Source organism: Bos taurus, chromosome 19 (genome assembly GCF_002263795.3).
Source record: "Bos taurus isolate L1 Dominette 01449 registration number 42190680 breed Hereford chromosome 19, ARS-UCD2.0, whole genome shotgun sequence".
In the NCBI taxonomy this organism is placed as follows: domain Eukaryota; kingdom Metazoa; phylum Chordata; class Mammalia; order Artiodactyla; family Bovidae; genus Bos; species Bos taurus.
This window is the reverse complement of record NC_037346.1, coordinates 44,912,655-44,937,108: the sequence shown is the minus strand read 5'-3', so window position 1 is coordinate 44,937,108 and position 24,454 is coordinate 44,912,655. Positions and strand designations below refer to the sequence as shown.

General features: G+C 51.7%; 1 protein-coding gene across 2 annotated transcripts in view; it reads left to right on the top strand.

The window, feature by feature from the left end:
* The window catches only part of MAP3K14 (mitogen-activated protein kinase kinase kinase 14), a 43,572-nt gene that overhangs the window by 15,311 nt on the left and 3,807 nt on the right, over positions 1-24,454 (top strand). For both annotated transcript variants that reach the window (XM_005220830.5, NM_001192178.1), the window contains 11 exons: positions 7,136-7,411; positions 8,556-8,625; positions 10,485-10,695; positions 10,799-11,410; positions 12,537-12,674; positions 18,953-19,082; positions 19,312-19,443; positions 19,904-20,008; positions 21,736-21,899; positions 22,404-22,554; positions 23,986-24,360. In XM_005220830.5, coding sequence (XP_005220887.1) covers positions 7,156-7,411; positions 8,556-8,625; positions 10,485-10,695; positions 10,799-11,410; positions 12,537-12,674; positions 18,953-19,082; positions 19,312-19,443; positions 19,904-20,008; positions 21,736-21,899; positions 22,404-22,554; positions 23,986-24,360 — 2,344 coding nt within the window. In that variant the 5' untranslated portion in view covers positions 7,136-7,155. Of the gene's footprint in view, positions 1-7,135; positions 7,412-8,555; positions 8,626-10,484; positions 10,696-10,798; positions 11,411-12,536; positions 12,675-18,952; positions 19,083-19,311; positions 19,444-19,903; positions 20,009-21,735; positions 21,900-22,403; positions 22,555-23,985; positions 24,361-24,454 lie in introns of those variants that run through there.

Below are 24,454 nucleotides of genomic sequence, written 5' to 3'. Positions count from 1 at the left end.
TATAATTTTGTTTTGTCTCTTTTAGTTAGCATCTAGCTGGATCTTTTAAAATCCCGATTGTCTGACTTTTAATGTGAAGCGATCTTCATCTATGCGTGTGTATTGTGATTAATGATGTATTGATACTTTGGCTTGTTTTTGCCACCATAACTTGTGTTCTCATTTTATACTTACTGTTCTTTTTCTTTGCTTCTTTTTTCCTTCTCTCCCTGCCTTTTGTTAGAGTGATCAAGTTTTCTATTTTTCCTTCTTTACACTTTTGCTTTGGAAACTGACTTGTATTACTATTCTTATAGTTAGTTACTCTTAAATTTTAGCATACATACTTAGTTATAGTTTTTTTCTAATGAAATGTAAAATATTCATATGTAAATTTCACAAAATAGCAAAGCTCATATCACTCTACCCACTGGACAACCCACCCCACACTTCTTTCTTATCTATATTATCTAAAACTTAATGTAGTTTTGTTTTGAAGTAAATAGAACTAGAGAGAAGTTTATGTGTTTAAAAAAAAAAAAAATTTTTTTTTTGTGCCTTGCAGCTTGTAGGACCTTGGTTCTTTGACCAGGGATTGAACCTGGGCTGCGACAGTAAAAGCACTGGGTCCTAACTTCTGGACCACCAGGAAATTCCCTAAAACTTAATGTTTTAAAGTGGTTTAAACTGATTTTTTTTTTTAACATTCAATTGTTGATTAAATTGACCAACATCGTATCAATTTCTGTGCCTACCATTGTTTCTTGCATCCCATTTCTTCTCTGGTTTACTTTTCTGCTTCCAAAAGCACATCCTTCAGTGGTTCTTTCGGTGAAGGTGGTACTGTCTTTCCTGGAACTCTTGTTTTCTTGTGCGTGTATTGTGTGGGTTTTTTGTTTTTTTTTTAATCGTTTTAAGAAAATGAAATGACCTGTTAAACCTTATCTAGTTAAAAATGGTAACATTTCCAGGAACATGTACTGGTGTAACTCCACCAGAAGTTTGACCAATTTACTGCTGAGCCAGCCCTTAGTGATGAGATCCCTCATTTTTAGTTCTTGTGCTTCCTGCCTACACAGACTAATAAATTATTACCAACAGTGAGCAGACCCTGCGGGTAAAATAGGGGTAGTAATATGGACATGGGTAGTAATATTGCTCAATTCCTAGAGTTCCAGGTACCTTTGCCAACAAGTTGTTATCCTGGAAAGGAAATGAGGATGCTTAGGTTCCCGAGGAAGGGCCAGGAGTGTCCTAGTTTTAGCTTTAAAAACATGTTGATGCTCTAGTTGTATAAATTGGGCCTCATTTGTTTCTGCAGGTAGCTTACCTCTCAGAGCCTTAGTTTCGTCTGAAAAATATCATCAACCCTGCAGGGTGGTTGTTCATCAATTACATGGATAAAGCACCTAACACGTGCCCAGCACAGAGACCTTTAATGAATGGTGGTGACTATTACAGCCCTTGACACTTAGGAGACTCTCACTGATGATCTGCTGAGTGAATGCAGGAGCATGCTAGCAAAGGGTTCGTTGAGGAGACAGGTTATAAAAGGTGAGATCTGGCAGATAGCAGTAATAAAGGAAGAAGATGCTGTTTACAGAAGCAGCAAAGTGAGCAGAGGAAAAATATCAAAGCTTACCCATTGCTGCTCAGGCAAGTGAAAGGATCAGTGTGACTGAAACAGAGACTGAAGGTAGGGGCTTGGAGAGGGTCGGCAGGGCAGGAAGGGGGCCTGGGGGACGCATGGGGATCTCTGGGTCCGCCTGGCCAGATGGCTGTTTTGCCTGGCCAGCTCACTGTGCCTGGCACTTGCCCTTGGTTCCCCTTCCTGCACACCCCTTGTTCTTGATAGGCAGAGGCTGGCCCAGTGTGGCCTAGTAGCCAGGCAAGCTGAAGGCTTAAAAGAGGAAGCAGCAGAAAGAGATTGGTTTTCAACTAATATCTTATTAAGGAAGTTGAGTCATTCTACTTCTGCTATTTGTCTCCTCTGGGCATTCAGAGAAGGACAAGTTTTTGCTTCCAGATGAAATATCATGAGAGGGATTTGCCCTGGTCTGCTCTGGCCCCTCAGTGAACATTTTGTAGATGGCCCTATATTTCTGTTTGATATACAGCAAACCAAGGCTTAAAGTGTTGAATGCCTTAGGTAAGGTTTGATGGCTTGGCTGTATGGTGCTGAAACAGAGAAGTCCCATTGTCTCAGTGATGGTGGTCGTGAGCTTGGTCACGGGTAAGGGAATGAACTTTGATTTAGCATCGTCTCTTGGCCAAGCAAGCTGACTGGAGAGGCAACAGCATGAGTCCAGCTGCACCTCTGCAGTTTGTCACCGTGTGACTGTTTTGGCAGGCTACTGAACTTCTCTAAACCTCAGTTTTCATTCTGAAATTGACACTAATAATGACGGTGCTTAGGAAATATTAACTATCAGTCTGAATCGAGGTCATCCAGCCGTCAAAAAATCCTGACAAATCAGTGGCATTTGGGGAACTAGAAGGAACCTCGAATGATTTCCTGGGTCAGAGTCTTCAAACTCTTTTCCTTGAAGACCTAGGATGCTGGAGAGGTCCTTGGTGGATGGAGGCAAGCTGAGTGTGTGGGGCCCTTGCCCACCTTCAGCAGAGCAGCTGTCTCTAATTTGAGTTACGTGTCAGTTGCACGTTTCCAGGTCTTTTATATTGTGAAGGTTGAGGTATGATTTCTTTTAATAAAAATGGTCCTGTTGCTTTTTAATAAAAAGCTTCCACAGCTAGAACTCGTATCTTCTGGTCCCCAATCTGGTGTTTTTACTGTCCTTACTAAAACAGGGAACTGAAATATGATACATTTTAGAAAGGTCATCACCACTGAAGATCAAATTTTAAACATTACTCTGTGCCTCCCAGTTTAATCAAGCAATCATTTCATCTAAACCCCATCCCCATCCCAGAATCCTAGGAAGAGAAAGTATGCTGTCAGAGAAAGCATTGCTGTAATGGTCTCAGGCAGGAGCTGTCTAATAGCACTTTCTACAGTGATAGAGGTATTCTGTGTGAACTCTCCTATATGGTAGCTAGGATAACTGAAGAATTGATTTTTAAATTTTAGTTTAAATGAATTGATTTGAATGTCACCCACTGTACAGCACAGGGAACTCTGCCCAATGCTATGTGACAGCCTGAATGGGAAGGAGTTTGTGGGAGAATGGATACATGTATATGTATGGCTGAGTCCCTTTGCTGTCCATGTGAAACTATCACAACATTGTTAATCAGCTATACTCCAATACAAAGAGCCCGCCAGGCTCCTCTGTCCATGGGATTCTCTAGGCAAGAATACTGGAGTGGGTTGCCATTCCCTTCTCCAGGGGATCTTTCCCACCCAGGGATCAAACCCAAGTCTCCTACATTGCAGGCAGATTCTTTATCATCTGAGCCACCAGGAAAGCCTCCAATACAAAATAAAAGAAAAAAGAAAAATAAATGTAAATAGCCATGTGGCCAGTGGCTGCCGTATTGACAGCGCAGCCTGACAGTATAGAGCAGGGGTTGGATGGCAGTCCCTGGCCACTGGGCATTAGAGTCATCCAGAGAACTTGTCAGAAGTACAGATTCTGGGCCTAATGCCCACTGACTGACTCAGTAGACATAGGGCAAGTACATTTGAGAACCCATCTAGTTATTGTAACTTAGGTAGGATAGCACTGCCTTGGTGAGCTCTTCCTTGGCATAGAAGAATTGAGCCAGAATCAGGCGTTTAGCCCTGGCCTTGGTCTTCTGGGGAGACTAGAACAACCTTCTGAGGAATGTCAGACCCTTGGGAAATATGGTGAAACCTATGGACCTCTTCCCTGGAGAAACACCAATAAAGTTCCTAGGGTTCCCAGACCTCCCTGAAGCCATCCTTGAACCCACGTTGAGAACTCCTCAGCTTGGACAGAAGATCTTTACTAAGCTGGAGAGGGAACTGAGCTGGAGCCCAGGAGCCTTGTCTACCCAGATGTGTCACACACATGTGCCCAGGGGTTGACCTGGTGCTCTCCCCATCATTCCTACCCCCAGGCCCCTCCGGGGGGTCGTGGAAGCCCCACAGAAGAAAGGACAGGCAGTGTACGTGGATCAGGCCCTACAAGAATACTGTCTTAATTCTGCCCCTTTCCCTTCCCCTTGTGTGTTCATGGCCTGTGAGTGAGCTGAGCGGGTGTGGCTGTTGCCACTGCTCACATCCTCGGCTCTGACACACGGAGCAGAGGAAAGAGTACATCTAAGGCCTGAGTGGAGCTGTGGAGAGTGTCCAGCTGAGTAATGAATCAGGATTTTGACTTGCCTTCAAAGGCAGAAACACAGCAGGCTCCCACTTAGTCCTCACTTCCCGCGAGCTGCAGGAGCGAGAGAAGGGGCAGAGCTGCAGGGCTCCGGGCTGGGGCAGCAAGCCGGGACCCAAAGCCCAGAGACGGGCAGGCCCACCCAACCAGCAGTCCCAGGCTTAGTGCAGAACCCCACTTTTTGTAGATCAGAACCCACGTGGAAGTGGGGAGGGAGTGAGGAAACGAGCGTGTGTATATGTCGAGCGCTGCTGTCCAGCCAGAGTGTCCTGAGAATAGCCTCTTGAACTTGGAGACAGTCGATGAGAGTCTGAGTCACGGTCATGTGGCACTGGAAAGGCAGACACAGGAGAAGCTGTACAACTCCCGGGCCATGATTTCGTGCCCCCGGGAGGCGAGGGTCAGCCTGTTTTCCCCGTGCCCTTCACAGGTTCAGCAGCCAGCTGCTGGGTTAGCTTCTCAGGCTCCCTTGTTCCTCTCTCTCCCTGTCAGGCTGCCGGGTGAGTCATCAGGGCGCTGCAGAGGAGGCAGCCCCGACCTCGGCTGCCTTGGCCTCGGTTTCTCTGGGACAGGGTGCCTAGAGTGCTCGCAGAGGAAGGACCAGGGCCCCTGGCCAGCTGCCCACCCAGCCACCAAGGTGAAAGGACAGCTTGTTGGGGAGGGGCGCCCCACAGCCTGTCTGGAGGAGCGCCAGCTCCGGGTGAGCCATGTCAGGCAGGAAAGGCCACATGAGCCCGAGTGCAGCTTAGCTCTAAACAGCCGGGTGCCTCAGAACAAGACTGACCACTGGCCATTCCTCTTGCTGTCTGGTGAAACTCTCTCTTCATCCCAAGATGCCCGGCATCATCCTTGATTCCCTCCTGCAGCCAGCACCCCCTGTGCCCTGCTCTGCTGCACACCAGGGACACGACCTCTGCCCTCAGGAGCCTTCTGCCCAGGGAGGCCCATGACATCCCCCCTTGCCTGCAGCCCAGGGACTGGGGAGTGGACAGCACAGCCCAATAGGCCCAGCTCCACACAGCCCCATGCAGACTGGTGATCTCCGGCAAGTCTCCGCCTAATTAGGCCTCCATAAAAATGAGGAGATTGAAGCAGTGTTCCTGTAGGCATACCTCTAACACTGTTAGGTTTGGAGTGCTGGGGGCTATTTGTAAGGTCTCGTTTCTCTTATAAAGAGGCCCTGGATCAAGTCCTTTTGGAGAGGGACAGGGGCTGCAGGGGTGTGGAGTGGGATGAAAGCACCCTTACAAGTAGAACAGCCAGCTTGGAGGGCTTTCACCTAACTGAAGTCAGAGCACCCCTTAGACTTAAGGTCATCAAGAAACTGAGGCCACCCATTCAGCCACCGGAGCATCCAGCCTGCAGGACCACACCCGCACCCAGGCTGAAAGCTGGAACCACTCTGAGTTCAAAGCTAGCAGGCCCTTGAAGGCAGAGATGTGGGCATCAAATTCATAGCAACCGACAAACCTTCCCCCACCCCCACACCCCAGTCAAGCTGCCTCAGCCTTTCGTGTCTGCTGTGGTGAGCCAGATGCTGTAGGCAGGAGGTCTCAGCCTAGAGTTTCCCAGTGTCCCACTGTCTCTCGGAAGCTTCCAACCTGATCAGGCAAAAGGGCAGAAGTATAGAAGCCTGGCTTCCCACGGTCTGTCTTCATCCCTCAAGAGCAGATGGAGGCGTGGTTCAGGATGAATGGAGCTACTGCAGAGAAGACCTCATCTGTTAGCAGCAGCTGAGGACCAAGCTGCCATCAAAGAACATTTATGAAAGTATCTGCAATCAGTGCCTTCTTAGGCTTTGTCGCAAACAAGTCATGACCCAGTAGGGCACTGCCCTTGGGAGTTCAGAGCCCCAGTCTTTAAAAAACTTCCCAACTGCTAACAATCTCAGGGCAGCGCTGTTCTCTTTTGTGACCACTCCAGCCCGCGTGCTCTTTGCACAGATTGTCACAACAGTACATTCTCTCTCCCATCTGGCTCTGTGGGAACGCAGAGCTGGGGGAGACGGAGCCCAGAGAGAGATGAATTCTTGTGCTTTGTCCTCATATTTCTAGAGGTGTCAGTTGGTGGTGGGGTGTGTGGGCTGTAATAGAAATTCCATTACTAATGTTGCCTGAAAGAAAAACGATCCCCAAAAGAGGTTTTCAGCAAGTGAGTTTGGACATTACAGAAGGAAGCCTATCAGTCCCTTCTGGAAAGCCACAAACAGATGCAGCTCAGGAAAGGAGCCAAGTTCTGGTGTTGCTGCTTGCATGGTTTTTAGGTTTTACAAGATTTCATATGTGTCTCTATATAATGTGTACATATATAAATAGACATACACACACACACACACGCACATGCACTCATATGTACATGCATACCTCTACCTGTAACTTGGGAACAAAACTAAACCTCGATTCTCTCCGCTTGGAGAAGAGCCCTCAATGGGTGGCACAGGCATGTCTCTAAGAAGGCAAGGCTTGTGCAGAATCGGTGAGGTGACTAATGGCTTTGGAGTATGGGATCCACCCCCCTGTTCTGCGGAAGCAAAGTTCACCACAAAACAAACAGCAGAAGACGACTCAGCCATTATTTACAAAGGCAGGAAAGAGCCAACCCAGACATTGATCCACAGACGTCCCATTGATCCGCAGACTAGAGTTCTCCTTGTGGAGTGGGGGGGAAGAACTGGTAGGGCCGGGGGGCTCACCCCACATGAGACTGTGGCAGGGTTGCCATTGGGATCATTTGGAGGATAAATACATGTGGCCTGAGGGGGCAAAGGCCCTCTGCCCCCTGCTTTTCTCCTCCCACTGCAGCCTGCCCTGGGGTCTGGGGGTGACCTGCTCTGCGTGTGGTCTCTCTGGCAGGGTGAGCGTGAGCCTGGGAGATGGCAGTGATGGAAATGGCCTGCCCAGGCGCCCCCGGCTCCACGGTCGGGCAGCAGAAGGAGTTCGCCAAAGCCAAGGAGAAGACACAGGCGATGGGGAAGAAGCAGAGCTCCGTCCACAAGCTGGAGGCCGTGGAGAAGAGCCCCGTGTTCTGCGGGAAGTGGGAGATCCTGAACGACGTGATCACCAAAGGCACAGCCAAGGACGGCTCAGAGGCTGGGCCAGCTGCCATCTCCATCATCGCCCAGGCCGAATGTAAGAGCCCCGGGCTTCAGGGCAGGGGTGGGTGGCGGAGAGAGAGGTGGGGCACAGCGTTTGGACAAGGGTGATTGGCCATATGTAGGGCTTGGCTCAGGGTCCCCTTGTGGAAGAGGGAGGTCAGGGCAACCACCATAGGAGACACTCACAAGATAGGACCGGAGGTTAAGCCAGCAATCAGTGTGCCATGGGACCCAGGACAGTACCAGGGAGGGACACACAGGAAGGGAGAGGTGGCCGACGAGGCATTGCCCATGGTGACCAGAGCAGGGGGAGGTAGCTGGGAGGCAGGGATACATGGGCTCCAAGGTGCTAGGGAGTCTGCAGGATCATCAGGCAGTCCCTCTGCCTTCTCCTGGGACCTCGGGCAGCCTGAGCATCTCTGGAGAGGCCCAGACAGGAAAGGCCAGGTCTCCTGGAAAGCTGCTCTGGGGCATTAGGCTCTTCACCTCTTCCACCTCAAGGCGGCCCCCACCCCAAAGGATGAACACCTGCCCTCAGGCCTGCAGGGTGGGGTGAGGCCTAGTCTGGTCCTTCTGCTTCCGCTCACAAGACCTCAAGATGGCTCAGAATGATGGCTGCCACCAGAGCCTGAGAAACTCCCAAGGGGGCTGGAAGGGCCAGGAACCCCCTCCCTCCCCACACCTTCCCTCCACCCCAGGAAGTTTCTGGGGTGGAGCCTGGTGAGACCAACAGCTGGTGACAGTATTTTCCCACGTACATCCATCCTTCCCCGCATCTTCCGCTTCCTTCTGGCTGGTCCTTGACGAGAGATGAGAGAGTAAAAATTAAAGCAAAGTGAGTGGCATGGTTATGGTAGTTCAACCCACACACGTATGTAATAGTATATACTGAGCCGTGTGCGAGGCACCGTGTCGAGGGTTTTATATGGACCATCTCACTTACACCTCACAGTGTGTGAAGTGGGGTGGGCGCCCTTAAACGATTCCGTGTTGTAAGCACACCCAGTGCCCTTGACCCCCAGGCTGGGAGGGCAGGGTGAGGTCACCGCTGTGAGAGGTGGTGAGCCGCGGGAAAGAGGAGTGGCCAGGAGGGCATCTGCAAAGTGCCGCTCTCCTAAGTGCCGAATCCTCTTCTTTCTCCTTTCTGCTCGTCCAACCCCTTTTCCTTTAATTAAAAGGTGAGAACAGCCAAGAGTTCAGCCCCACCTTTTCAGAACGGATCTTCATCGCTGGTTCGAAACAGTACAGGTAAGACGGTCAGCCTGAGAGGGGCGCCCCGAGCTGACACAGCAGCAGTGTCCCCACCCCAGCTGCTCGCCCCAGCCGCTCCCAAATGACCCCTGGCTCCTGCCTTCAGCACCTGTGGTTCGGCTCTTGGAACCCACCCAGGCTTCCTGGCTGAGCCGCTCTCCCAGCCAAATAAGCTTTTCAAAAGCTGCTCCCAGCGTGTGGATGACTGCCTCTGGGTCACATCAGCTTGACGTTTTATTTGTATTCTCCACGGAGCCCTTGATGCTCCCCTCGGTTCCCATCAGTAGGGAGGTGCTGGGAACAGGAGGCACCTTGCCGCTGGTGCGTGACCACAAGTGCAGGCCCAGAGAAGCCACTTGGTGAGAAACCTCACATGTCCTTCCCTCTATGAGACACACCCAGGGAGGGATGAGGGCTTGGAAACAGGCAGGGGCAGACTCGCAGCTCACTGGCCCTGTGGAAAGGAGGCTGAGTGAGGCTCCCCAGCCCCAAAGACTGGTTCTTGGCAACTGGAGGTTGAACCTGGACATAGGTCCTCCTCTCTCCCCAGGCAGACTTCCTTTATCACTGGAGTTTGGGAACCACTAGTGATGAAAAGGTTCTAGGAGGGCACCTGGCCTTGAACCAAGAAATGCTCCCTGTTTGGTCAGATTCCTTATGCCAGCCCGATGCCTTTTGACCCAGGGTTGGAGGTTTCTGATGGACTCACTTCTTTCCACTGCCTGAGAAACCGCAGGCCCCTAGCAATCCCCAGAACTGGGGTGAGTTGGCCTCCTTCGTGGGGGCAGGAGACGAGGCCATGGGAGAGCAGCTGAGGCCGTGGTTGGCTCCACAGCTGTTTGGCAGCAGCCCTTTCAGAAGGGCCCCCGGGACCTTGATATCCAGAGGGGCGAGAGCCGAGTTAGAGCCATGGTGATGCTCAGCCTCCAGCTGTCAGAGCAGGGCGGGTTCCCCTCGTACCCGGGCACCAGCCCGGGCAAGGTGTCTGTTTATGCCGCTCCTCACATTCCTGGGGGAGCCCGGTGGGCCCAGGGCTGGTTGGGGTGGAGGTGACCAACATCAACTGTCCTTGCTCCAGAGGCCACAGAAACCAACTCAGAGCTGAGAATGCCTGCCATGGGGTGTGGCCTTCTGAGCCACACGCCCCCTTCTGGGCCCTCTCCATGGGCAGTCCCCCTAGTCTCTCTCCATCCACATCAAAAGAGCAATGTGCAGCCTCTCACCTTAGTAATAACCACTGTTTATCAGAGGCTTGCCTTGGGACCAGGCACCGAGGTAGCCTTTTTGTTTTTTTTAGTAATTATTTATTTATTTTTGGCTGTGCCGAGTCCTCAATGCTACACGGCCTTTTCTCTAGTTGCAGCAAGCAGGGGGCTGCTCTCTAGTTGCAATGCACAGGCTTCTCATTGCAGCAGCTTCTCCTGGTGTGGAGCACGGGCTCTAGGGCGCTAGGGCTTCAGTAGTTGTGGCCTGAGAGCTCAGTAGCTGTGGTTCCCGGGCTCCAGAGGGCAGGCTCTGTAGTTGCTCTATAGCATGTGGGACCCTCCCGGACCAGGGATCAAACCCACGTCTCCCGCACCAGCAGGTGGACTTTACACCACTCAGCCACCAGGGAGTCCCCCCAGGTAGCCTTTTTAAATGAGCTGTTTCATTTAAACCCCATCTCCGCCCCACCTGGCAGAAAAGACTACCTCCTCTTTACCAGTGAGGGCCCGGACCATCCTTGGGGCTCAGGAACTGTCCCGTGTTCCCGCAAGTCCTGACTAAGCTGGGACGTGACCTCGGGTCTCTGTGAGTCCATCGCAGTTACCTGCACCTCCTCACACCCAGACGGCGTGTCTGTGTCTATCTGACAGCCAGTCCGAGAGTCTTGATCAGATCCCCAACAATGTGGCCCACTCGACTGAGGGCAAAATGGCCCGTGTGTGCTGGAAGGGGAAGCGCCGCAGCAAAGCCCGGAAGAAACGCAAGAAGAAGAGCTCCAAGTCCCCGGCTCAGGCGGGGGTGGCCTTGGCCAAACCCCTCCCCAGGACCCCCGAGCAGGAGAGCTGCACGGTCCCAGTGCAGGTGAGGCCTCCCCCGACCCCAGTCCCCGTGCCCGGCTCAGGGCTTGCAGAAGAACTGCACCATGACCGCAGCTCCGTGTCCTAATGCTGTGTTTCCCCTGCAGGAAGATGAGCCTCCACTGGGTCCCCCATATGTTAGAAATGCCCCGCAGTTCACCAAGCCTCTGAAGGAGCCGGGCCTTGGTCAGCTCTGGTTTAAGAAGCTTGGGGAGGGCCTGCGGCCAACGCTGCCTCGACCAGAACTCCACAAACTGATCAGCCCCCTGCAGTGTCTGAACCACGTGTGGAAAGTCCACCACCCACAGGACGCCAGCCCCCTGCCCCAGCCCTTCCCCTACAGCAGGCTGCCTCACCCCTTCCCATTCCACCCTCTCCAGCCCTGGAAGCCTCACCCGCTAGAGTCCTTCTTCCTTGGCAAACTGACAAACTGTGTAGACGACCAGCAGCCCCTGCCTGGCCCTCACCTGGGCAGACTGGCCTGTGCAGATAGCCAGAAGCCCCTGCCCAGCCCTCACCTGAAGCCCAGCTTCCCGTCTCGTGGCTCAAGGGACAAGCTGTCCGTGGAGGAGTACCTGGTACATGCCTTGCAAGGCAGCGTGAGCTCCGGCCAGGCCCACAGCCTGGCCAGCCTGGCCAAGACCTGGTCAGTGGGGGGCTCCAGGCCCCAGGCGCCCAGCCCCGAAACTGAGGACAGCGAGGGGGTCCTACTCATCGAGGCAAGTAGTCCCCAAACACATGGACACATGCCATCACCACCCCCTCCACCTCCGCCTCCAGGGCCGCCCATCTTCTCTTCCCCCTTTCCTTCACCTTCCTCCTCTTGTTGTTCAGTCGCTAAGTCGTGTCTGACTCTTTGTGACCCCATGACTGCAGCACACCAGGCTTCCCTGTACTTCACCATCTCCCAGAGTTTGCTCAAACTCATGTTCATTGAGTCAATGATGCCATCCAACCATCTCACCCTCTGTCGTCCCCTTCTCCTCCTGCCCTCAATCTTTCCCAGCATCAGGGTCTTTTCTAATGAGTCAGTTCTTTGCATCAGGTGGCCAAAGTACTGGAGCTTCAGCATCAGTCCTTCCAATGAATATTCAGGGTTGATTTCCTGGTATTGACTGGTTTGATCTCTTTCTTGTCCAGAAGACTCACAAAAGTCTTCTCCAACACCACAGTTTGAAAGTATCAATTCTTCGGCTCTCTGCCTTCTTTATGGTCCAGCTCTCACATCCGTACGTGACTACTAGAAAAACCATAGCTTTGACTATATAGGCCTTTGTCGGCAAAGTGATGTCTCTGCTTTTTAACATGCTGTCTAGGTTTGTCATAGCTTTGTTTCTCCCTCTCTAGTTTATTGGATAACTTTGTAACATTACATGATTTTCCCAAACTTAGATTTCTGCCTGTTAATCCCATCCATCTCTGACATTATCCCTTGTCCTCTGCCCCTCTTCATTGTCCTTCCCTTTCTTTTACCTTTTAGCTGAAGTCATGTTTTTTCACGGTCAAGGTCGTTGACAATTTCATTTCTGTCCCACAACCACAAATCTGGGGAGGAGGTTTTTTCATTGCAAGGATCAGATTGCCTCAGGCAGACCATGAAGCTCTCCTTTGCCTTCGCCTGATTCCTATCACCCCCTCTCTGGTAGTCCTGTCCCCCCACACCCCACCCCACCCTCTGCTGACCCCAAGCCCTGCCTGAGACCAGTTGGTGTCTTCTGTTGCGAGGGCTCAGCTCAGCCCAGCAGCCTGGCACGGGCCACCAGCTGGCAAGCCTTCCTCACTGTAACCTTCATCCCTCCACTGCCCTGGCCACTGAAACCGGCCTCTCTCTCCTGCCAACTCCAGAAACTCAAGCCGGTGGATTATGAGTACCGAGAGGAGGTCCACTGGGCCACGCGCCAGCCCTGCCTGGGCAGAGGCTCCTTTGGAGAGGTCCACAGGATGGAGGACAAGCAGACCGGCTTCCAGTGTGCCGTCAAAAAGGTATGCTGGGCTCCGAAGCTGAGGAGGGCAGCGGCCCGAGGCCCATCGCCTTCCCTTTGCCTTCTTTCAGGGTTAGTCACAGGGTGACCATGGGTCTGACTCTCTTTAACGGAGCCTGGCTATCCTGGCTACCCTGGGTCAGCTGGCACTGGAAGGGGAGACAGTCCTGGTCACATGTCCCCGCCTGTGAGCCGCACTTGGTGTGTGTGTCTATGTGAGAGGGAGCGTGAGGCTGTGTGTGCAGCCTGGGCCCCTCCTGATGCCAGGCCCCTTGGGCAAGTCAAAACCGGGAAGATCATTGGATTGTCACAAAATTCATACTGAGCTGAAACTCTTAAACTTCACAGCGGATAGCAAGGTAATAGCAAGAGCACAGTCTCCCCCTAACAGGAGCCTCCCTAAGAGAAGCCCCCTGACAGGAGCCCTTTGGGAGCCAGATCTGACTCTGCCTCCTGTTGACTGGATGTAATCAGTCCTGGGAGATGGACAATATGAGGCAATGAGACTTAGTGAGAGCCCCAGGTAAATGGCAACCCACCCCTGAACTCTTGCCTGGAGAATCCCATGGACAGAGGAGCCTGGTAGGCTGCAGTCCATGGGGTTGCAAAGAGTCAGACACGACTGAGCGACTTCACTTCACTCACTTCATACTTTATCACTGGAGAAGGAAATGGCAACCCACTCCAATATTCTTGCCTGGAGAACCCCATGGACAACAGGGTCGCAGAGAGTCGGACACGACTGAAGTGACTAAGCACGCAAGTTTATCCAACTACAGAGTTTGGCTTTGACCCTCTCCTCAGGAAGGGGCAGGGGAGGAAGACTCGAGCTTCTAGGATTCTAATTAGAGGCAGGGGCCTGAGTCACATCTCCTACTCCCTCATCTCCGTGATGTTAGAACTGGAGACCAGAGAGGGTCTGCACCTTGCCCACAGCCCCACAACCGGGCCTGGACCCGAGGCCTCGTTCTGTCAAATCACACTGTCCAGGCCCAGCAAACCTTGGAGGGTGTCAGCCCTCCTCTCCTTCAGATATCCTTTCTTCTACCCCGACTCTTCCCCTCACCTTAATTGGAAACCACCTTGCCCTTGACCTTAAATTCAGCTAAGAATAAGGGCTAGCCCCAAAGACTTCCTAAGGTGGAAATCAGAAACATTTCTATGGGCCATTTCCTTGGCCCATGGGCAGCGTGAAATAAGCTAATTCAAAGATGGACCTTGTTTTCAGATGGCTTTTTTTCAGCACACTCTGATTCCCCAAAGGAAGGGGACCAAATAGCCAGAACAGGCAGGTACAGCCTGCTCAGGCCCCATGCAGAGTGGACACTGCTGGCACCACTGTCTTGGGTGCCTGCGACTTTAAGGGGTGAGGGGATTGCGATGTGAACAGGGCTGGCTTCCATGGCTGGTGCATGACCAGGTGTTACAGCTGGAGAGTCTGGGCCTCGGGGCAATGGGTTGAGAGAGGGGACTATCCTTAGGTATTACCCCAAACTTCAGACACACTGTGTCAAATAAGCCGGCTCCACCCCTGCCCACCCCACCACTGACCGAAGCACGTGCTTAGTTCTTGCCAGCATGGGTCATCATCTCCCGCTGGGATGCCAGGGCCACGTGCCTGACCGCCTCAGCTGCAGTCCCCTCCCCAGGCCACCAGAGAAGGCTCAGCTGTCCCTCCTGAGAGGCGGGTGGGAGGAGGGCAAGAGAGTGTGAAGTATCCTGGAGATGAACGCCTGTGCTGGGGAGCTTAGTCACCAGGCTTCTCAGCTGTTGCGCTGCTGAGGTTCTCAGAGTCCCAGGCAACAAGGTAAACAACCCTAATATAGTAGAAGAGGACAGGGACTCCACTCCTCACCTCCCCAGGGCAGCCAGACAAGCTCCAAGCACAGCGCACGGACTTGCCAGGCCCAGACCTGCTGCTCAAGCCCCCCAAAGCCGGCCCCTCGGACCTCTGCCTCCCCCCAATCCAGGACCTCAGCAGGGTTGGCTTTGGGTGGCCCACACAGCTGCCTTTGGTCAGGCACACCACCCCTCCTTTCTCTCCAGGGGAGGGGAGTAAGGAAGGTTTCCTTTAGCATTTTCATCTGGAAGATCTGAGAAACAGATCTCTGCCAGGAGGGTAGGGGTGGAGGGTGAGGGCCAAGGATCAGAGGTCAAAGTGCACACAGGGTCAGAGCAAGTCTGCATACCCTCTGATGCTCCCCAGGGAGGATCCAGGATGTGGAGCATCACATGATGATGTCAGCACCCCGCTGGCCCCAGGTCAGATGCTAATTGGTTGCACACCCAGGCTTTAATGTCGAGTTTTGGGGGTTTTTTTAAGATTTTTTTTTATCTTACTTTTACTTTCAAATTAATAGAAACTCATTATAAAAGAATGGTACCCCAAAAACCAAAAGTCTCTCTGTCCCCCAGTCCTCTTCTGAGGTAACCACCCTTTGATATGCGGATATAAACATGTAGTTATGACTTTTATTAAAATGAGGCTGCGCTCATGTGTTCTGTACCATGTTTTTCCATGCAGCAGTGGATCATGGACAGATTTCCTCACTGGTCATATACACCTGTCTAGTGCCTTTTAACAGTCAGTGTAGAAGCTCTAATCCTAGTCGGTTCATTCATAAGACCCATGACCTCCTGGAACTGTATCCCACAAGTGGCGCGGGTGGGCCCACACACACTTTTTATTTACCAGATTTTCACAGGGCTCTGTGGCCCACAGAGGGTTAAGAACTGTTCGTTTGAGCACATCTGGCTGGAGCGTGGAGCTCTAGGAGCCTCTTGTTGCTCTGCCCTGATCTGGATTAGAGTGGCTTTGGCCAAGTCCAGCCAGCTGTTGTTACCAAGCCCCTGCTCTGTGCCGGATGCTAGGCCCGGGCTGGGGACAGAGGTGTGGGGCCCACACGCCTGACCTGAAGGAGCTCAGATTGTAATGGGGGTGGACACTCACATGGTGGAAGGATGGTAGAAGCAGCCATCAGCCGAGCACGTGGGTAAAGTCAGCCAGGACGAGTGTTGAGGCAATCAGGACAAGGACCAAGAGGAGACTGTCTCCATGATGATGAGGAAGTAAAGGACAAGACTGTATGCCTCTCACATATTATTGTTCCTGGGATCTTTAAAAGAACTTATAGAATTGCTTTTATTCCCTTATATTTACTGATGAAATGAATATGAATACTAAAGAAAACAAGAGGGAGTGTTCCAAGAAGGAAAGAGAGACCCCTGGTATAAAGCGTGTGGGCAGTTAAGCAGAGGGAAATGGCCTGTGGATTTGGCGGTTAGGTGACTGCTGACCATGCTTCCACCTGGGCATGCATGGTCTTGAACTTCAGTAAAAAAAAAAATGTCCAGGATGTAAAAGCTAATACCCCTAGAACGGCCTTCAGCAAGGTAGGGAGCTGGCAGCTCTGCAGTGAGGCTTACCCCCCCAAGACCCCAGCTCTGCCCCTTCTTATCCCGTGACCTTGAACAGGTCACCGGTCTGATCTTCAGCTTCTTTGTCTATAAAATGAGATGATATCACCTCCAAAGCTATTGTAAGATGCAAACAATGAATAAAGTTCTGAGCATAGTCCCTGGAATCTGTTAAGTGGGCATTAAATATTAGTTCTCATTAACATCCTCATCAGAGTCCAGCCCTCACTGTACAGATGAGGACACTGAAGTCCAGAGAGAAAAGGTGGCCAGATGGGCAGCTGGCCTGGATTAGAAGGGCAACCTTTCTCCCTTGAGAGCATCCTTTCAGCCTGCTCTCCCTGGGGCTGGCCCAGACTTCTAACACACCTTGTGTTTTGAAGTGTCCCTTCCAACTCCCTTTGATCAGAGTGGTTGGGAAGGGTTTTAATATCACTGGGGTGCTCTGAAAGACTTACGGATTTCTTCAGAATTAAAGCCTAAGCTTCCAGACTTCCTTGGTTCACAGCCCTTCATGTCATTTTTTCAAGGTGCCCCTAAAGCAAGTTTCATCTGTTAAATAATTGGGTCAAGTAATAAGTCTTTATCCTAACAATCTAGTAACTATTTGCATAACAACATACATAAATTGAAAGATAAATTTCCTTCTTAAACAACCATAATTACTAATGGAATGTGTATCCTGTTGGGCATGCACTTCTCCACCTTTGAAATCACTGGACACCATCCCCTTCACATCCTGCTCCACACTATCCCCCTAAAGAACCTTTTTGTCACAGCAGCCTCCAAAAACCCACCTTCCTAAAGATACATCCTCAAAAGAATGCAGTGCAGCTATTGAAACCGAAGTATCTTAAGCTAGTAGTCTAGGTGGCGTCCCCAGATGTCACCATCACTGCTCCCCTTGTGAGTTCTCTGTGGTGCGCGCTTCACCTCACAGTTTGGGAACAACAGGGTGAGAGACATTTGCTAATACAAGTCCTGCCGACAAATTAGTCCCAATTCAGGTTCAGAGCTGGAAACACTGACAGAGAGTCAAAGTTCGTGCAAGATGATCAACCAGATATTCTGCAAGTAATCAGAAGAGAGATTTTTCCACTGATAGGCAAAAGTCCAAAAGCCGCACGAGTCAGCAGGTCTCCGAAGACTGCCAGACCCTGACCGACTGCTTCCTGGCTAGTGTTGTTAGCACTCGCGCCCCCTGGTGGCACTTCTCGGGGCTAACAGGCAAGCCAACTGCAGCCGAAAGGAAAAACAAGTCTCTATTATAGGAAGTATAAGCATTTATTTTTTGGGCTCCAAAATCACTGCAGATGGTGACTGCAGCCATGAAATTAAAAGACGCTTACTCCTTGGAAGGAAAATTATGACCAACCTAGATAGCATATTCAAAAGCAGAGACATTACTTTGCCAACAAAGGTCCGTCTAGTCAAGCCTATGGTTTTTCCAGTGCCTTTGCCAACAAAGGTCCATCTAGTCAAGGCTATGGTTTTTCCAGTGGTCATGTATGGATGTGAGAGTTGGACTGTGAAGAAGGCTGAGCGCCCAAGAATTGATGCTTTTGAGCTGTGGTGAAGACTTCTTGAGAGTCCCTTGGACTGCAAGGAGATCCAACCAATCCATTCTAAAGGAGATCAGCCCTGGGTGTTCTTTGGAAGGAATGATGCTAAAGCTGAAACTCCAGTACTTTGGCCACCTCATGCGAAGAGTTGACTCATTGGAAAAGACTCTGATGCTGGGAGGGATTGGGGGCAGGAGGAAAAGGGGACAACAGAGGATGAGATGGCTGGATGGCATCACTGACTCGATGGACATGAGTTTGAGTGAACTCCAGGAGTTGGTGAGGGACAGGGAGGCCTGGCATGCTGTGATTCATGGGGTCGCAAAGAGTCGGACACGACTGAGCAACTGAACTGAACTGAACTGAAGCATTTATTGAGCGGCTCTCATTTGAGCTGGAGGGAGAAGGCAGGAGCTGCCATACCTGAGCACCCACTGAGGCCTAGTGCTGGTTATCACCCCTCCAAACTCCTACCCTACACAGGAGCAGAGGCCACTGCCCCACTATTCACATATGGAGACACATAGCTTAGAGGAAGTGATCCACCTTTGGAAACGGCCGAGCCAGGGTCTCAGCCCAGGATGCTTGTATCTAAGGCCTATTTCTTCCCTCCATGTCACGCTGGTCCCTGCAGAGGAGTGGGTGGTCCCCAGCCTGCCAGTCCATTGCAGACAGGGCCTGGGCCAAGCCCCTCCCCGTAGGAGAATCCTCTCCTATGCCCAGATCCTGGGGAAACAGCTGCAAACAGAATAAACAAGCACTGTCGCATCTACATGGACATTTTAGCCTCAGGGGGAAAGGCAAACAATTATCAGCAAATAATAAGTGCTTAGAAGGATGCTGAGGATCCAGAGGCACTGACAGAGCCAGAATCTTGGCTCTACCAGCTCTGGGTACAGAAACATTTTAAGATGTGGATGTTGATAAACAAAAGGTCCCATAACCTAGAAACTGTCCAGACATTTGAGCTGGGGGAAAGAAAGTTCTGTGTTCAGCAGATCTGAGGGTGAGCAGCATGCCAGGGGCCTGGATAAGGATTGTCGTTTTTGTATGACTGTTTCCATAAACATCAGCACTGTAGAACTTTAGTCAAGTACTAGGCATTGACCCTGAGCGCCCCAGGGTTCACGCTTTAGTTTCTAAGTGTCCAGCAGGCCCTTCAGGGCCCTGCCTGGCCTCGGAATCATCACCGGGCCCATCCATGGTCTCCATGTAGGGAGCTCCAAGGGTCCAGATAGGAACCCAGGGAACCAGCCCTGGACCTTCAACTTGACTCCCACCCACCGCTGGGCCCTTCCAGGTGCGAGTTGAAGTATTTCGGGCAGAGGAGTTGATGGCATGTGCGGGATTGACCTCCCCCAGAATCGTCCCTTTGTATGGAGCTGTGAAGGAAGGGCCTTGGGTCAACATCTTCATGGAACTGCTGGAAGGTAAGGAGCCAGGGGCCACTCTTTCTACCTCCAAAGTCAGAGCCAAGGGTTTCTCCAAGTCTTGCCCAGGTTAATCTTGGTCCCCAGTCAATCCATTTTTAAACTCTTGACCTCATGACATCAGCAAGAAAGGCCTGCTTTCTACCACCTGCCGTTTGAAGTCTCTTGCCCTTGGCTGATTTGGAGGCCTGGAAAAGCTCCATGTAAAGACCAGCCATTGATCTCCTAGGTGGTTCGCTAGGCCAGCTCATAAAGCAGAAAGGCTGTCTGCCAGAGGACCGGGCCCTTTACTACCTGGGCCAGGCGCTGGAAGGGCTGGAATACCTCCATACCCGCAGGATTCTACATGGAGATGTGAAAGGTAAGGCTCAGGGCACGCATGGCCCTGGTCCCTATTGGGCTCTTTCCTCACCCCATCATGCCTGCTTCCTCCCAGATCTTCTGTACCTCCGTCAAGGTGGGTGGGCTGAGCCAGCAGGAGAGGAGAATGTGTTCTCCCAGCCCTCAGCCTGGCACTGTGATTTCCAGTGGGTGATGCCCACAGAAAACACTAATCAAGCTCCTACTTACTGGTGACCATGGGAGGGAAGGGCAGCAAGGCTGAGTGGCCATATCCCCCTACCCTCTGAGAGCCTGCCTGCTGCCTGCCTCCAGCCTGAACTGATCCCCGCCTCCCCCCTCCCTCCATGACTAATGAAACTAATCAGAAGCTGCAGCTGCCACGTAGGGTCAGCCAGAAAACTGCCCCGCCGGAGGTTCATATTGGGCCGGGGCCCTTGGTGACTCACCTGTTCCTCTTCTTCCCCGGGGTGGCCTGGCAGCCGACAACGTGCTCCTGTCCAGCGATGGGAGCCGCGCAGCCCTCTGCGACTTTGGCCACGCTGTGTGCCTTCAGCCCAACGGCCTGGGGAAGTCTTTGCTCACAGGTATGCCCTGCCCCCTACCCCTTCCCCCAAAGATAACAGCTGGGCAGCCTTCACGAAGCGTTAGCCCTGCGCCTTTTCCTGTACCTTCCTTAATGGCAATCAGAGATGTGAGCACTTTATGTCCATGAAGATTCTTAAGCCCCACAACCACCCTAGGTTATGAGGCTTTTGTTGTTAAGCTTAAATGCAATCATGCATGTCAGGTGCTTGCTTCTGATGTTCTTGTTACACAGAGGAGGGAACAAAAGAGGCTGGGTGCCACACCCAAGGTCCAAGGTCTGCTGTCCCCAAACCCCCGGGGCTCCAGGCCCCTTGGCCAGCCTTTCCCGGGGAGCTGTGCTCCAAGCCTGTGAGCTCAGCCCTCCCTCGCCTCTGAGAGCACGGTTTTGCAAAGCAGAATGAGATGGCTGACCAAAGGGCCTATGCTTTCTAGCTGGAGAAATGCCTGTTTTTAACTTATATTTTTCTGATTATTAATCTGTGTCTGCAGTAAAATATTGGATAACTACAGTGTTAAGTGGTTTGGAAGGGGAGTAAAAGTTCTTACCATTCCTCTTGCCCAGAGAGATAATCATGAATATTTTAGATAATTCCCTCCAGGTCTTTCCTTATTCATAATTTTTTTGATACTTTTCTGTATATAGTTAAGGTCATCATAACACACTTTTTGTGCCCTGCTTTTTTATTTATAGCGTTAGCATAAAATTATTTCATTTTGACCAAAGGAAAAGCAATCTTTTAGAAGTGATTCTTTGTTGTCAAAGGACTCTTGATAATTCTGAAGATGTAATTTGAACACAGATACCTGTTTTCCACTTTGAAATAACTATAGTGTTATTATATTATAAAATATCTTTTATATCTTATATATATTATATTATATATAAATATCATATATTAACAGTATATTATTAATATTATACAATATATAACTATATAATATATTAATATAATATATATTATTATATAATATATACATTTATATCTTTTCTAATACCTTTCACAGAAAGTAGAGCTAAACAAAAATAAGAAACACAAACCACCAGAAAAATAATACTCTTCACATCTGGCATCAGTCTTTCTAGTCTTTTATGCATATGTTTTTTTTCCTTTTTTTTTTAAGTTACTAAAATTTCAGGAACATCATACTATTAATCCCTCCCCCCTTTTAGAAGGCATTTTGAGAGTTTGATCCAAAGGGCAGAGCCAGTGGGTTTTTTAATTAATTAACTTGTTTGTTTATTTTTTGGCTGTGCTGGGTCTTCGTCACTGCATAGACTTTCTCCATTTGCAATGAGCAGGAGCCACTCTTCTTAGCTGTGCGCGGGCTGGGCTTCCCATTGTGGTGACATCTCTTGTGGAGCACAGGCGCCGAAGTGCAGGCTTCTATAATTGTGGTGCACAGGCTTAGTTGCTCCATGGTCTATGGAATCTTCCTGGACTGGGGATCAAACTGTGTCCCCTGCACTGGTAGGCAGACTCTCAACCACTGGACCACTACAGACGTCCAGAGCCCTTGTTTTAGATGATATATTCTTTGTTCCCGTCCCCAGCACAATCCCCACCTTGGCTTATCCCCAGCAAGTTGGACCTGGAGGCTTTATCTCTACTTACAGTACTTTGAGACAGAGTCAAGGTATATCAGGAACTGATTGGGGTGGTCATAGCCGAGGCTTCCGCCCATCAGAGCTCACAGTTGCCTTTTCTGCCTCACCTCACCTCTGCAGGGGACTACATCCCCGGGACAGAGACCCACATGGCGCCAGAGGTGGTGATGGGCAAGCCCTGCGATGCCAAGGTGGACGTCTGGAGCAGCTGTTGTATGATGCTGCACATGCTCAACGGCTGCCACCCCTGGACCCAGTACTTCCGAGGACCGCTCTGCCTCAAGGTCCGTGAGAGCCCCTGGGACGGCCAGCAGGCCACGGGCCCAGGCTGCGGGCTTGGTGGCGCCTCCCGTGTTGGCCGCTCTTTAGTGGCGGCAGGAGCAAGCAAGGGCCTCAGCAGAAATGTGGGATCCTGACTTAAATACTTGGCTACCCAAATTTAGGGTCCGAGGGCAGATCCTGGGTGAAGGGTCTTCTTGAGTTCATGGTTCAGGGCTCTCTTGTGTCCACACCCCAGGCCACCCCCACCTGTCCTCCTGAGGGTTGTGGGGGTTGTGGGTGCCTGGGGGTTATGGGCGCCTCGCCTCCTGCTCTGTTCTGCCCTACCTAACCCCCTTTTCCCTTCTTCTTGGAAAAGTCCCAGCCCTCACTCTAGACCAGGCCATTCTAGTCCTTTTGACTGACCCCAGCACAGCAGGACAGGGGAGAGTGGGGAGGAGCAAGAAAAGGAAGTGAGGGGCAGGAAGTGATGGGGAGGCGAGTCTCATATGTTGCCTTTTGACTCCCAGATTGCCAGTGAGCCTCCACCTGTGAGGGAGATCCCGCCCTCCTGTGCCCCGCTCACGGCCCAGGCCATCCAGGAGGGGCTCAGGAAAGAGCCGGTCCACCGAGCATCTGCAGTGGAGCTGGGGGGGAAGGTCAGCCTGGCACTGCAGCACGGTAAGAGCCCCGCGCTGGCTGCAGGGAGTGAGAGGCGGTGGGGTCGTGTGGTGGTCAAGAACAAGATACTCAACATCTCAGAGCCTTGGCTTCCCCATCTAGAGCATGGGCATGACACCAACCTCAGGCCTGTTAGGAAGACTGAGGTCATGTGAGCCCAAGTGCTTAGTACTGTACCTTGATGCAGAGGCCATGCTCAGGAGATGGGGGAAAGAACTCACAACATAGAAAGGGGGCTTGAACTCATTAGTATCAGAGAGTGTGAAATAAAGCCAGGTATCACTTTCTAGCCATTTGTGTGGGAGAAAGTCAGAAAGCTGGCGGTGCCAACTATAGGTGGGGATATGGGACAGTGGCCCATAGGCTCTGCTGGAGGGCACCCGGCAGCACTCAGACAGATGTCTGCAGACCTGGGACCCTGCACCCTACTCCAGGGCACACTGCCAAAGAAACTCTGCCCAGATCCATGAGGGACGCACCTGGGGGTGTACACTGCAGTGTCATTTGTGAGAGGGGAGATGGGCGCAGTTGGGTGTCCCTCCTTGGGAACACGAAGAGGCCAGTGGTGGGAGTGGGATGGGGTCGGGTGGGGTGCGGGATGCTCCACGCAGCACCCACAGCAGTACAAGCGCCTCAGTGTTCACAGGGCAGCCTGGCTGGATCTTAAAACTGTAGTGCCTGGTGAAGCAGGGACCCACAGAGCAAGGCCTAGAATACAGTGCCGTTGTGTAAATTAAAAATCGATAAATAAAAACAACACACACTTAGCAAGAATTCAGTGAAACCTAAAGTGACATATTGCACTTTTGATGTCTACTGAAGATAGAACATCAGCGGGGTGCGAGGGAGGGAAGTGGCAGGGCTTGAAAGGCAGTGGTGAGGAGAACGAATAGGGATTGAGTAAAACAGGAGAGAGGCCTTGCCTGGCCCGCACCCCAAACGTAGATGGTAGTTAAATGGCCCCCCCATTTAAAATGGCTGAACTTCCTCCCCACTCCCGAGAAATAGTGCCCCCTCAGGAAGCACTGACTGTCAAGAAGGGAAGGGTAAGATACAGAGGGTCAGCGAGGCCCATTCTCCTGGAAGCTATGAGTGGGCATTACCCCAGAGCTATTTTTAAATCTTCCCTTTGTAATATTAACATTACAATTAATATTAACAAAGCCCTTCTCTGGAGCCAATTCTATAATTTTTAAATTTGCAACTGTTACCTGGAAGGAAAATAGAATAAAAGAAATACTGTTCTATTTTCATGAGAGGACCCCCCCTTAAGGAAGAAGCCTCCTGTGAAGACCACGCAGCGCCCTCTGAAATCGCGTCCTGGCTGGGCGAGGGACCACCCTCCCTGCCCACTTCTGCCACTCCTCTGCTCAGAAAAGGCCACCGGCCTGGCCTGTTCCCTCCTCACCGCGTGTGCTCTCTGTTTTGTAGTGGGAGGTCTGAGGAGTCCCTGGAGAGGAGAGTACAAAGAACCAAGACATCCACTGCCACTCCAAGACCACCCACCACCAAGCCAAGGCCACCGTCAGCGGACCCTGCATGCCCCGCCAGGGGAGCTCTCACCAGGGGCCCCAGGGCTGCAGCCAGCTAAGGACGCAGCAGGCGGGGCCCCTAAGCTCCAGCCTCCTCCACCTCCAGACCCCCCAGAGCAGAGCAAGTCTCCCAGCCTGCACTGGGGCAAGGAGGAGTCTGGGACATGGGACCCACTGCCCCTGTCCTCCCTGGATCCTGCCCCCGCCAGGAACCCCACCTCACCCGAGCGAAAGGCAACCTTTCCTGAACAGGAGCTACAGCAGCTGGAGATAGGTATGGGCAGCTGCGGCCTCCAGGGCCTTGGACACAGGCCTGGGCGCTGCCCCAAGGCCTTGGCTTCATCCTCTCCATAGCCAGCCCCCGCCCT